The sequence below is a fragment of the Sinohyriopsis cumingii genome, chromosome 5, assembly GCF_028554795.1.
Source record: "Sinohyriopsis cumingii isolate HCF-2022 chromosome 5, ASM2855479v2, whole genome shotgun sequence".
Classification (NCBI taxonomy): domain Eukaryota; kingdom Metazoa; phylum Mollusca; class Bivalvia; order Unionida; family Unionidae; genus Sinohyriopsis; species Sinohyriopsis cumingii.
The window spans coordinates 96,512,742-96,527,959 of NC_142965.1; the positions used below are offsets into that span (position 1 = coordinate 96,512,742).

Below are 15,218 nucleotides of genomic sequence, written 5' to 3' on the forward strand. Positions count from 1 at the left end.
GGCGATGACGTATACTGTAGCCTGTATAGCAATGGAGTGTCAATAGTTCTTTGTTGAACCACAGGAAATAATCCGGTGTTTTAATTCCGAATAAAATTTCAATAAATGTCTTTGTCCAAGAATTCTGGTTAAGCACTTAAATCTTCCTAGGGAAAAAGAATTAATAATTCCAAAACATAGAATTTCAAATCAAACTAGTCACAACAAAACACCTTTCAGTGTCAAAGGTAAAATGCCCAACTGACTAAATTCTCTATAGAGAAAGGTAATACAGTCTAAGTAAGACACAAAAAAGATACCCGTATGACGGTTTCCAGAGACAAATAGAAGCTTTAAATCACGCACTCCCAGTCAGCCTCGATCTCACTCTTATCAATCCCACATTACAAATGAATAAAAAAACAAAGGTTGTTTACTTGATTCTCAATCAAGGTCAAGAACTAGGTCAGCTTTTAAATATAAACTTCTAGTGTTAGGTATTTAAGACAAAACGTCAGGTCAAACTAATTTCTGGAAAATATCAAATTCCAGTAAACAAAATTACATTACTTTAAAATGTAATGAAATAAAAAAATAACTTACAAACAGACAATTAAATTAAATCAAATATAATTAAATCAAATATACATTAAAAAAAGCATTGACATTGCAACAAATCTTTCTACCAATATGTTTATCAATCGATAAAGGGTAACTGTTTTAGTGAGAGAATTAGGACGGTGAAAACTGCGAATTCAGTATTACAAATGCTTAACCCCACTTCGCTTCACACAGCATTAATACCAATGTCATATATATATGTGTTTAAATTTGGATTTAGATTGTAAAAGTAAGTCAATGACTTTCTTTATGTGCATGTTGTTTTTTACTCCATCATCTTATCTCCCTTACAGTTCACGTGTGATAATGTATACGTATTAGCAGATGAGTATGTGTTGATCAATCCAAGGGGCATGTTGGATAGTATACCTTAGGTGTTAGTTGTGGCGGTCATAGATAGTACATGACTAGGTCCTGGTTACTTCAAATGGCGTGTAGGATCTTAAATGCGGGGTGATGGATAGTAAATGTGTGATTAATAGATAGTATATGACTGGGTATTGATAGTTATTTAATGAGTATTAATTACTATAGAGGCGTGTTGCATAGGAGATCATTGGGCTATATATACTGCATAACTAGATATTGGATAACGTAGTAAAAGCCATACATGTCATGTAAATGAAAATTGTTGTTTTAAAAAAGTAATACTAATTTTGTTTAACTAAAACCTGTTCAATGCTAAATATTGAATGCACCTTAATGTCATCAAGAAACTTCCAGACGAAAGTTATCCAGACGAAAGTTATCGATCGGTGTGGACATTTACAATGGTGGCCGTGTACTGAACTGCGTCGAGAAAAGAGTACGTCGAGTCAAATCGTCACATAATAGGGTAATACGAATTTTTTCAACATGACTAGCTTTCATTGTGACATTACAGGCGCGACGTTCACTCCGGATTGTACTGGATGACACCATTATTATGATATCGTTCAAAAATGTCCATACACTTTTACATTGATTTTGCGTATGTACTTCTCGGAGCCTGTAAATTACGACTTCCCAAAGGAATGTCGATGTATGCGGATCCAAATAAAGTGAATAACTGCCATTTATAGGTATGTAGAATCAAATCCAAAAAAAAAAAAGGCACCCATTACTGAAATAATCGGTGTTGAACGCCTGCATAACCCGTATGGCATTTAATTTAGTCATTTTCTCATCTTGTCCACAGAAAAACTCGTCATGTTCAATATATGAACACTTTTAGCATTGCGTTTGCCCTTGTTGCCACATAGACACATCATGTTAAACATATGAACGTTTTTAACATTACGTTTTTCTTTGTTACCATGCAGACTCACAATCTTAAACCTAATGACAGTGAGATGTCAAGTTCCCATTTCAGTTGCCATATTGACCACTCGTCGTGCAGTAATCAATCTGCACCAGCCGAGGAAGAGACAACAACGGAGATTTACCAGATGGTAGGGAAAGAGACTTAGCTGGTTGAATATCTCGCAGTTGGGCCAGAGAGGCGACCCCTCGGAAAGGCAATAACCGTCCAGTATAGATAGGAAATGCAACAATCATCCAGTGTAGCTTGGAGAGGGGGCCATCCAGTAAATACGGTGTCGAAAATCAGCTGGTAAAATCAGGCCAAATTATTCACAAATGGTCAATCTACTTCAAAAGGAAGGGTTTACTATCACAACCCGCCCCCAACCCACCCTCCATGCAAGCAGAGTGACAGTCCGTGACAAGATCGCGGATGTAATCTTTCGAGAAAATCAAATAGAGGCTTAGATTCAGCAGTTTGGAAAGGCAATCAGTTGTCAAACAGTCATTTGAATAGCGGCCAGAAACTTCGGGCTGGAGTAGGTGCAACCTGAAAATCTCGGTAAAATAGGCTGACTGATGATATTTCATCCCGGGCCCCGAAAACCTAATTTTGAGTAGAACTCGTACTAATCAATTTACCTAATTTGTTTGGTGACAGTCTGCGCAACTGTAAAATAGCTGACGCAGATAATGCGTCGTTCATACCTGATTAAGATCACAAAAACAAAAAACACAAAAAGACAAACTTTGCCTCTGATTGGTATACTTTTCGGACTCTTATATACGGTTAATATCAACATTTATAATCTTTAGTGTAGGGAAATTAAACAACCATAGACACGGCGTGTAGCATATGCGGTTAATCGCCAGTTAATTATCGAGGAAAAGCGCACAGATTATAGTAACAACTTTTTTTGTTGGTGATACTTTAAGCAAACTGAGTCACATAAGGAAAACCTGTGTACTAAAGACGGTAACTTTAAATTCCTGTTAGTCGCCATATCGCCCAACACGTTAAATCTATAGACTAACAGCGTAATGAAAAATCCTCATTGTCTCCATATAGCCTAACCTGACTGCTGTTAAATTCCAATTGTCCTTTAAGAAGCAACACATGTTAAGCCTATGGACATTTTTCAACATCTTGACCCCAGATCATCCCGCAACGTTATTCTGACGAATATTATTTAATGAGATTTCCGATCTTGTCACCAGATCACCACATCATGTTGATCTTATGGCCATTTTTTGACAAAGGATTTCCCAACTAGTCCACAGATCGAACAAAATTCCCTTCCCCCCTCTTCTCACCACACACATGTAAAACCTACGGAATACTCAGTTTAAACATAGTATTTGCCATCTTGTCTCTAAAGTATATACGTATACTACTGTCATTATTCTTTCAATTAAATTAAATATGGTATAAATTTAATATATTGCACATGTTCTAAGCAGTAATTATAAAAGTGTCAAGATAATATTCATGTATAAAAAGTATAATAATTGCAACTTCGAAGTACATTTTCTTAAGATCCTATTTTACATCCTTTTTAAAATTCGATTAAAACTAATGGAAGTGAAAAAAACAAATTACCTTGTGCTTTACTTTCTACTGCTTTGCTTTCAAATTGGCATGTAAATTGAAAAACTCATCGCGTTTTCTATTAAGCACATTAAATAAAATTTTCACATGATTCCAAGTAACACATTTATAGTCTTAATGCGTTTTCTTGAGAAAGGTCGCAAAAACTTTGGATTTCGAAATTGAAGCGTTTTTCCAGGTTTTGTGCAAAACCCTACTCCATTCTTTTGCAACAGAGGCGTAAACAGTCTATAATGTAATTTGTTTCCGGTGTGAAATGACTATCTTTGATTTCTACATATTTGACAGAAATGGAACGTGCTTATGCTACTCAGAATGGAATAGAAAGAAGCAGTCGGGGATATCCAGAGACGAGGTAAATAAAGCTGTTCAAAAGTGGAACAACTTTCCAGCAGTTAAGTAAAATGTCTGCTCTCCCACCCAAAACATCGAATGTAACCAGTTTTCGATCGAGGCTTGGTAGCTAGGATGTCGTAAACTCAGTTTCGTTGAAGTAGGGGTACTAGACCATTTGGTGGGTAATTTATAAAGCTAGCTTACACAAATGAATATCTGTAGACAGTCACTATCAGTAAACAAAAGCAGAAAAATATAAATGGAAAGCATTTGCAGTTGTACTGTTTTCATGTTTCATGGCTCTCAACTTCTGGATGGACTTTGACTTTTCACTCCTGGAACTCAGGTGTCAACTGGCATGAACTCGGTAGTCCCTCATTTTCAGTAGGATAGTAAGGAAAATGGAAAAGCACTAGTCTATCCATGTAATACGTCTCCCCTGCTATTTATGTTTAGGTCGACGTCTTAGAGCCTAAATAACAGCGCTGTTTATTGTGCAAGGCACCGCTCCGGTGGCCTAGTGGTTAGAGCGTCCGCCTTGGATGCGGGAGGTCGTGGGTTAGATCCCCGGACGAGTCATACCAAAGACTTACAGAAATTATACTAACAGCTGCCTTACTTGGCGCTCAGCATCAAGAGGTTAGTGTTAGTACTGGTTAGCCTGGCGTCAGGATAATGTGACTGGGTGGGACATCATGCTACATGTTTGTGGCATGATGCCCCAGTGCTAGACATCACTATAAACTGCCATATTGCAGATATTGTAGCGATATGACTGAAAAATTGTTAAAGCTACGTTAAAAATCCAAATCACATCATATTGTGCAAGGCACATGGGTCATGTAAGCGGATTTACTGATATAAGTTTAAAAATTATTTTATTTTAAAGTTAAATCGTAATATAGTTATAACAATGTTTATTCAATCATGATTTTTGAGTGCTTTACATATTAACTGTCATAACGAAATTTCCTAATGAATATTATTTATCGCTGTGGACTTTTACAATGGCAGTTCGGCATTACACTGGGTCAAGAAGGTTTATACTTGATTGAACTATTACTAATGCAGGGGGAATCAGGGTATGATTGCATGCAGAGGTCTCACTATCATTTTACAATTGGGAGTCCAGGACTCCTAATTTTGTAAAAATAGGAGTTCCACCAGCAAAAGTTGTAGTCTTCTCCCATAAGCATATTGGGCATACCTGAAGTGGCTAAATTCCACATGAGAAGAACCAGAGGTTGTCACTGAGCTTACTTTTCCAAATTCTTTATGCCAATGACATATAGCTCTTGTTTGTCCATTAGAATCAGACTGAATTTTGTCAATTCAAGGAAAGGCCTTATTCTGAGCACAAAGTCAGGCATCTTACACTTTCTTACACATGGCTACTGTTCCATCTAAATAATCAGTTCCAGCAACTTTACTACATCTTTAGCACTCTTCAGAATCTCATTTCAGTCTTCCTCAATTTGCCCTCTAACCCCAAAATATTTGCCCAGATTTGCAAACAGCATTATGTCTAAGTCTTGACATGCCATTATTTTGAGGTCACATGCACTACTTATTTGGCTACACTAGGAAATGAAAGCTAAAGTTGTTCACTTGATATACTCTTATCATGAACACATGTACATCTCTGGGTCTTTCTGCCTATGATTTCAGTCATTGTAAGTATCAGTACATTTTCCCACCATGCAGCAGCTAGCTATTGCATCATATTCTTTTGATGTATTCTTATAATGACAACATGTACATCTGGGGGCCTTTCAGACACAGTTGCATCCAAATATGTGTAATTAAACATTTCTGAGACCTCTGGCATGAACAAGAAGTTGCACTAATTTTCTTTTATCTGCTGTATGGATGTTCAGCTATGAATGGGATAGAAGAGTCACATACAAGAAGTTTTATTCTTATCTTTTACATGTGACATTTCTTTAAAATGATAATTCAGCATGATGTAAAATTTAACTAAAAAAATCTGAATTGACAGCCCTGTTTCTAGTTTTTTACATGTATGAAAGCACATATTTGTATGTGAAAAATAGGTGTTATGTATGAATTGGAACAAAAAGATGTGACATGCCATACAGAAGATCTGTATGAACTAACATAATTGCCTCATATTTATTGGACATCTGTGCCAATTACTTTAACTGCAGGTGTTTTCCCAGGCTTTGTTTATAAATGACAACATTGTCACATCTCTGTTTATGTTTGTAGTACAACTTTTTCCCAACCATAGGTGCTTTCCCTCTTATATCATAGCATGAGACAAAACCGATTTAAACAAGATCGCCCCGCTTGCTTTACTGTGCCTAAAAATGTTAAAGTACATTATCATTGAAATTGCTGTTACGAATTTTTCAAGGAATTTATACAAAATCTTCAGTGGAATTTTGATGGACAAGATGTGAATAAAAGGCATTTAAAGGTATGCATAATCAAATTCTTCAAAATGACACCTGTAGCTGCAAAAGTGACCTGGCATGCATATAGGAGCTATGTGACTTTTTGCTGTAGCATGCTCCCTGGCTGACTAACAGGGGAATGAGAAGCCAAATTTTCAGGAATATTTCACAAACTTGGTAGCCTATATCAATGCTTTTCCATAAATTAAAGTTATACTGCTTTATTTGGACTTTACTTATGCTGATGTCTTTTTCCAAATGGGTTCAGATTGTGTCAGAAGCAAATGACTGTGTTTTTAACCTACATATGTGATGGAATGTAATGGAAGCCAGGAATGCCAAAATCTGATTAAGTTGAAGTGTGTTTCTTTGCCTGGACATGCACATTGACTAGCACCAGATATACCACATGCATATTTGTGTACACAGTTACTTTGTAAATATGTACAGACTGTAAACTAAACTGGACTGCTATGTAAACATTGCAGTCTTAGTAATGTGATCAAGTAACCAGTCTTGCATGCGTTATGTATGTTCAATGCAGTATAGTTGTTTACCTGATCAATCATATACAGTTTTCCCATGTACCCTCTTTAGGACTTGTGAAAGGATTTTGACAATTTGAGGGTAAGCAATAAAAATCTTGGAAGATAACCCAGAATCAAAATCATGAATGGATTCACTCCTATGATTTCATTCTTTTCATTGCTTGCTATTTTTCAGGTTTTAATACATCAAAAAATAACATTTTTTAAACATTTTAAGATCCTTGTTTTTTATTTTAAACAATTTAACAGGCTATCTGTCCTGTGTTCTCCATAGGGTTTTGAAAGTTGCAGTCAGAGACAACTTCCATAAATAAAATTGCAGCCCAGCACAAATACTTGCAGCCCCAGTAACACTATTTTTCTTTCCCTTTGCGATTGATTAGAATACTTTGAATGTATTATTGTGTCACCAATATACACACTGTATATATGTCACAAGATTACTAATGCACTCTCATTGTGAAATATTCAGCATAAATGACGGACCAATTAAGCTGTAGATAAGTCTGATTGTGGTGTTAAAATTATTACAATTCTCAATTCCTTTACCTTACCTTTCTTTAGTTTTGTGTGCAGCTAGAATAATCATGTAAGAAATTATAAAATCTCTATATTCATTTATTTCATTACCTTTATTCCATTTCAGGGTCAATTAGTTTTCCTAGACACGGGAAAAAGAAACAAATGACCATATTTTCATATTTAATTCATTTTTTTCATTACAATCTTGAAGCAACACAGCATGATACATTTATAGTTTTCTTAAACAAACTTTAAGAAATTTCTCCATGGCAGGTATTGATAAAAATTCTAAAGTTTTAGAATTCCTCTATTACCGTTATCAGTTTCATTAGTTTCTCATTTTAAACGTTCCATCACCATTTGTCTTGATGTGATTTTGTTGAACTTTGCAAATTCATTGTTCCATGGGTTGCCATTGTGTTATTCCTTCCACAGTTGTTATACCATGTGCTGAAAACTAATAATGTTCCCAATGTTTTCTCATTTTTAGTCTATGGTCTTATAAAGAGTAATCAAAGAGAGTGATAACCAACAAATTTTGTAAAATTCAACAAATAATTTTTTTCCCTAGAATACAAAGTAAAAAATGTAAAAAGAACATTGCGAATTAAATTCCAAATAATCCTAGATTTTCTAACACAAGTTCTAATATTTAAGGTTCTGAATACATTTTAGTGATATTCTAAAATAATTCCAAGGTTGGAAGTGTTGATGTGCCTGTGTTATAGTGATGTGCCAACAGCCTTGTTGGATCACAAAAATACAATCCATGAATGTATCCTTATTTGAAATTTCACTATGATTCCAAGTCTTTATTTACTTGAATGTTATTTTTTAGCACTGTGTATTTCCAGAAAATTTGTTGTTGTTGTAGGGTTTAACGCCATATTTCAGCACAAGATAGGCCATACATGGCAGCCAGTATTAATGGTGGAGGAAGAAACTGGGAAAACCCCAGAAAGAACCACCGACCCATGATAACCTACTGGCAAGCTTTCTCACATACCCCCATTGGCTGAATCCGAGACTCGAACCCACGCAGACAGAGGTGAGATGGTAGTGATCCATAACGGACATCGCTTTAGACCACTCGGCCACTTGGGGCCCCTTCCAGAAAAGAATAAATTGAATTAATTAATTGGAATAATTAAATTCTAGCACAACTGAAAAATTGGACTCAACAATAATACAACTGATTCTGCTCATATCATTTTTCCATTAACAAGATTATATAGTCCTCTACCTGACCTCAGGTCACAATTGGCATTTTCTAAAAAATTATTTTTATTCTGGAAGGTTCCAAATGTTTACAAGATGAAATCTTAGTTATTATTAGATGGTCTGTTACTAAAATTATAATAAAGAACATGGAAAACACAATGCCTTTAACTCAGACCAAGATAAATTTATTTACTTCTGTTAATAATAATTCAAATATAAAATACATACGCACAGAGAAAATATTAGCTTCATATATGTAGTAGTTGTTTACAGAATTACAGAAAAAGATTCAGGTCAGGTAGAAAATGAACTTGATTGTGGATAAGGTCAAGTCCAAAATACAGTTATCCATAGCACAAAATGGAATAAAAATATAACAAACAATGCAAATTAAATATACATAACAATACCTTATTCCATGAGTAGTGCTTATCATTAAGATGTGTCAAAGCATACACACACATATAATTATTGTTGTGATCAAAATCATTAAGCATTGACAGTCAAGTAACAGGTGTTTCAAATTCCTTGCAAAGATCTAACCTATGTGACTGCACCTAATTACATTAAAATATAAAAACAATTGACAGGTGGTACACTACATAATTGATACCTGCTTTGTAGAAATGGATCAGATAAAAGAGAATTTTGCCAGGCAAAAAGCTTGCATACTGAGGACTGAACTCTTGGAAATTTCTTGCATCCAGAAATTAAATGTATGCATACTTTTAGGGGGATTTCAGTTTCTGGGACCTTGCATTCTCTTTTCAATGTTGGGAATTATTAGGGTAAGACTGAAAAAAATGGATCACTTTGGGATAAGTAATAGAGCCCAGAAAACCTCAATTTACCATTTAGCTCAACACTGTGTCCAATGGAGTGCAGTACGTAAGTAGTTAACTCAAGCCATTAAAAATTTAGTTTTAGATTTAATAATATTCAGTAAAAAAATATTTGATTTTTCTTTTATCTTTTCAGGAGTACAAGTTGATGTATGGAATGCTGTTTTCTATCAAGTCCTTTGTCAACAGAATTAGTCCAACTGACATGTATCCTTAAAATGTTCTGTTTGGCAGTGCTGAAGAAACATGGTGTTTGTACCTGTAGTTGTTCATTTCACTTCCTGTGTCCACCTAAGATTTTGTGTCCACTCAGTAATTTTTGAAGGACTTAGAGGATTGTCAAATTTGGGCATGGGATTTGATGTCTGATTTTCAGCTTGTTTGACACAGTTTTATGGAGGTTTTGTCTGTTGAACTTTAGATTTCAGTTGCATCATATTAGCAGGGGCATTTGTTTTATATGGACATATTTCTAGTTTGTCCTCAGTTTTCATCACATGTGCTGGCATTAGTCACAATATACCTATGATGTCACGCTAAAGTCCATTTGAACTGCCTTATATAGTCTGGTTATTTACACCTCATTTTTGATTGGATTTCAGTGTATAAGGTAATATAAACGGTAATACTGTTCCATTTATTGTGTATTAATTCATAAAGACACTGTACTGTTAGATGCCCCATGGGGTCAAAACAGCCTTCTGTCAGTGATATATTGTTTGAGAGAGAAGCTCTGAGGAGCCTGCATTGGAGGCCAACAATGAAAGGCATGTAAGCAGCAAAAAGTAGCTGTAGAATACAGAAAGGCAGCAAAACAATACAAAAAGATTATGCAGCAAACATATTGGCATCCATGTCAGTGACTGTGTCTTGTCTCTATGACAATCCACACTGTAGATTAATGTCATTGTTGAAGTTTTTGCTTCTGTTTTATTTTAATACCATATTGTCTGCCTTTTTTTTGATTTGGAATATAGTGTCAGTATGTACTTATCTTTATAGTTTTATCATCCTTGTTCATGGGATACTCCGTGGGGAAGTCAAAGGATTTCCTCTGACTTGTGAGCCAAGGTATCTGATGCAGAAATCAGCTGCTTATATGCACGTTTCAACCCCCTCAGGTCCCTGGGGTGTAGCATATTTTAATAGGGTTACTTGCTCTTCAAGCAGCTAATAAAAATATACCATGATTCATACATGGCTTTGTCTGCACATATACTTTATGGAACAGTGATTGGTCAATTGTCCCTAGTTGGTACAGTCTCTTTAGTTGAGTGAGTTGTAAATATGCCTTTGATTTTATAATGTCAGATTATTACTTACCACTCTGGTGGCCTAGTGGTTAGAGCATCTGCCTTGCTTGCATGAGCTCGCAGGTTTGAACCCTGCCAAGTCATACCAAAGACTTATACAAATGGTACTAACAGCTGCCTTGCTAGGCACTCAGCATTAAGAATTTAGTGTTAGGACTGGATGGCCTGGTGTCAGGATAATTTAACTTGGTGGAACATCATGTTACATGTCTGTGGCATGATGCCCAAGTGCTAGACATCACTATAAACTGCCACACTGCAGATATCATAGCGATATGACTATAAAAATTGTTAAAGCTACATTAAAAATCCAATTCACAAACATACACTGAATGAGTTTTGTTTTGATCATAAAATTAAACTTGCTTGCATTAGGCAAATGTAATTTCAGAACAAAGCTGATAAGGTAAATAATAGTGGGCAAAGAAAGAAAAAGAATTATTTGCTGCAGTTCTCTGCATTTATTTGACACGAGACAAACCCAAATCATGCACATGCAGTGACATGGAGGATTGCTGAAAAGAAGGAGGCATATGCTAGTCTGTTTTTGTTTTTGTAATAAATATATATTAAATGAGTTATCATGATTCTCATATTTGCAACATTAAAATGCCCTGACAGTCTGCCACTCTTAAATTTGTTACTCACACAGCATCCATACATTTTGAACCAAAACATCAATCTTTTGCAAGAAAATGGTTCTTTTTACAAACATCACAAATACAGAGAATTTTTGTTCTGTCTGCCTCTCTTATGCTGATACAATAATCTCTGTGCAATACAGTATTAAAACATATAGTTTTTATTTTATACTAAAAATGAAATAAATTGTGTTCAGTTGTTTGTATTGCATAGAGTTTAGCTCAGAACAAGTTTAATTCTTACAGTGGGGCTGGGACTCCATGACTTAATTGTAGACTCCCTAGATATGTACTTAGGACACCCCACTTTTTGAGCCAAAAGTACATGACTCAGTTTTCAAAATGAAGGGAAAACCATGGATGACTATGTTTGTGTTTGATCATTGATGTCACATTAATCTTGATGTGAAAGTTTCATGTTTTGATGTGTACATCATGAATTTACCAAAAGTAGGTCAGGGTGACCTCCATTTCACTTTCCTGACTTGGTTTACATTTTTGTTTACTTCAGTCTATTACTGTATTTATTAATGGCAGGGAGTCTTGCAACTTTATGGATACCATTAGGCAAAATACAAATCACCAAAAGTAGGTAAGTTTGACATATTTCATACTTCAGTGACTTTGTTAGAGTTTTGTGTTTTTATTAGTTTTATTGGTACTCTTAGTGACGTAATTGAAGAAAAAAAATTTGTCTAGTAAAAGAGCAGTTTTAAAATTTGTTTATTCTCATTTGCTTGCAATCAGGATTTCAAGATACAATAGTTTATCAGCACAGGAAAACATTGAACTTGTCCAAGACTACCAGACAGGTGATTTTTGCAACTTCTGATGAATATTTTCCTTCACAGTTTTATAGAAAAGATGGGTTTTTAAACTTTAAGACAAGTAAATACATGCTGCACTTCTACGAGACTCCAAGTGGCCTAAAGCTGATAATGAACACAGATTTAGGAGTTGGCAGCTTGAGAGATGTTTTACACCAGATTTATAGTACTGTAAGTATCAAAACAAAACTTGAAAAAATCTCAAGATATACTTGTCCAGTTGGACAAGTCCTAAAAATGTGCACTTGCTCAGAATAAAATTTTTTTCAACCAGTTGTTATAGAAAAGTTGATGATGTTGAAAATCTCACTTTGATTGTGTGAAGGTTTTTTTTTATCCACAGTTTATTTTGTGACCATTCTAAACTCATTTCTAGGTAATTATACATTGAGATTACTCTGCTCTCACTCTGGTAAAAATGTATTAGTACTGAAGAGTGAAAGCTTAGCACACTTACATCAGCCTCATCAAAACAAAGGGAAAACAAGCTTCTGGTAGAAAGTACAGACTTTCAGTAAATAAAGTTGGCAATATTCTTGATGCAACATTCTTGTCATTAACAAAAAACATATGTCATTATAAATTTGTTTGTATCTGACAAGACAGATAATTGACACATTCATTAGAGTCCAATTTTTTTACACTATCCTCACACTCTTTTGAGGAGAAAATCAAACAGGATGTTGTGATACCCTGTCTGTCAGTATATCCATTTCCTCACACTGCTTTTTGGGGGGGGATACTCTTCGTAGTAAAAGTCATACAGGTCATGTATGCATTCAGTACCAACTATTGCAGTAATGGGTGTTGTTTTCTAGAATTTGATTAAATATACCTTTAAATGGTGATCATTCATTTTATTTGGATCCTCCTCATATTTCCATTTTCTTTTGGAAGGTCATTATTTACATGCCACAATAAACGTGTGTGGCAAAACTCGATGTATGTATGTGAATTTTTTTGTAAAGGTCAGCCTAGAGGTGTGATCCAGTATAAACTGGATTGAATGTTGCACACTGTGATGTTACAGTGAAAGCTGTCTAGAAGTTTCTTGATGACAAATATGGTGCAAAGTATTCACTAATCAGGATTGAATAGACTTTGTCTAAACCATATTAGTATTCAGTTTTAGAACAACAATTAATATTTAAGAAAGTAAATGCACCTATATGACCACATCAACATACACTATAGACTTTCAAGTTTTATTGCCTCTGTGCAACCAGCTGCATGTACTGTTGCAATATGTTAGTTACTTAAGGACTCGGGTATGTGTTCCATACTTTGGAGCTCATTGTATGGCAACCCTACATCCAATTAAGATCTGTAATATGTTTTCTTGCAAAAGCATACTAAGTAAACACCATCCCTATTGTTTGCTTTGGTTAATTATCTGCATCAAAACATTTATTCAGCCAGGATTTATAATGTTTAGACATAATTACCATTTTTTTTTTTACTTTAAGGAAGCCTTCTCTGATAATTAGTGTATCGGGAGATAGTTATCATTAACAAGCACACATGGCTTAGATATGGTAGAAATCCCAAAAGTAATTGGATAGTGTGGACAGATGGTTGAGGTAAAATACCAGCTATTATAATAATGCAGGAAAGGGTGGCATGTAACTAGAAGCGCTAATGAACAAAAGCTAGGTTCCCATTAGTTGATTTTAAGCCACTACCCGTATCTATGTAAATTTTGATGTATTTTTCCTGTTTTGCTCAGAGATTTCAATACCATGATAACACAATAAAGGGATGGGTTTTACATTTTCTTCAGTATGAATTTGTCTTTTGTCAGTGGAACATCTTAATGTGATCTGATTGGCTGTTAGGCATATAAAACTACTTGACACAGTTAATGACAATTGAGACTTAACACTGATTAACCACTTGTCATTGTTGATGGCTTTGGGAGACTAAATAGGCTTCTATTTAGAAAATGAGATGGACTAATGGGTGTTAACTTGTTACTAATTGTTTGAAACAGATGCTACGTTCCACCTACTTGACTAGACCAACAAGTTGTCTGTCTTGCATGTTTATATGACATTACTGGTTGCCAGCAGTAATATAGATTTTTAAAAAAGGGCAAAGAACAACTCGTTGATGTATGTACTTGACCAATCAAAAGTCAAATGCTAGTCTATCCACCTGTTATTTACAGCCAACTGACTTTAACTTCATTAAATAAACAAATTTAATCAGTATTTTGGAGTCCATTGTAAATGGGTTTTACTGTAATTATGTTGACTACCTTCTTTTTTTCAGATATATGTGGAATATGTGGTAAAGAATCCGCTGTGCGAGTTGGACAAACCAATACAAAGTGAGCTGTTCAAGTCAAAGCTGGATGAATTTATTCGTGGCTTGCCAGTATTTGCCAGCAAAGTGTCATAGTAATTGAACAAGTGGATTGGAAGCAGCATTTTATTAACAAATATAAAAAACTCATTTTGCAGGAAATCAAAACCAGCCATTATTAGTGGATTTGCTGTAGAAAAAGACCTAAAAGATCTATAAAATAATAGTATAAACGTGCAATATTATATTACTTAATCATCAAATTTGATGTTTATATTTAAAATCTAGATACAGAAAATAAACAGATTACATTGACAATATTGTTTTCTTCTTTATACTATTGGAACATTCAAAAATTGCTTTGTTTTGTCAAAAATCATATTTGTCTGTTGTAAAACTCTGTCTTTGTTCATGTGTGTACATTTTAAATCTTTCATGTTTTTCTAACTCTAATAGCTAGACTCTGCTAATATGGTACAAGTCATGTATGCACATTTACTCATTTTAATTTAAATATAAATTATTCTTTTAAAATTATCTAGTAATGTTGTTTAACCAAATTCTATTTAAACCTGATTATTGAATAATCTGCACCGTAACTGTTGGCAAGAAACTTCCAGACAAGAATTATTGATCGCTATAGACTTTCACAATGGTAGTCTGGTACTAAACTGGGTAAAGAAAAGAGCATGTCAGGTCTGATCATTACAATATAGGGTTGTATGAATTTATTTATCAACATGTATATCTTTCATTG

At 34.7% G+C, this 15,218-nt stretch overlaps 1 protein-coding gene across 1 annotated transcript; it reads left to right on the plus strand.

The window, feature by feature from the left end:
* Positions 1-3,696: 3,696 nt before the first annotated feature.
* Positions 3,697-14,779, plus strand: LOC149799823 (trafficking protein particle complex subunit 1-like). The gene is made up of 4 exons (XM_089957130.1): positions 3,697-3,845; positions 9,513-9,583; positions 12,190-12,328; positions 14,429-14,779. Exons 1-4 carry the CDS (start codon positions 3,747-3,749, stop codon positions 14,555-14,557), a joined length of 438 nt encoding a protein of 145 aa, XP_089813256.1. The 5' UTR covers positions 3,697-3,746; the 3' UTR covers positions 14,558-14,779.
* The last annotated feature ends 439 nt before the right edge of the window (positions 14,780-15,218 follow it).

Bases quoted from the DNA above. Each gene is read 5' to 3' on its own strand.
- LOC149799823 (XM_089957130.1), top strand. From the start codon at position 3,747: ATGACTATCTTTGATTTCTACATATTTGACAGAAATGGAACGTGCTTA. The intron at 9,584-12,189 runs GTATCCTTAAAA...ACAGTTTTATAG, and splicing joins AGAATTAGTCCAACTGACAT to AAAAGATGGGTTTTTAAACT. The intron at 12,329-14,428 runs GTAAGTATCAAA...TCTTTTTTTCAG, and splicing joins TACACCAGATTTATAGTACT to ATATATGTGGAATATGTGGT.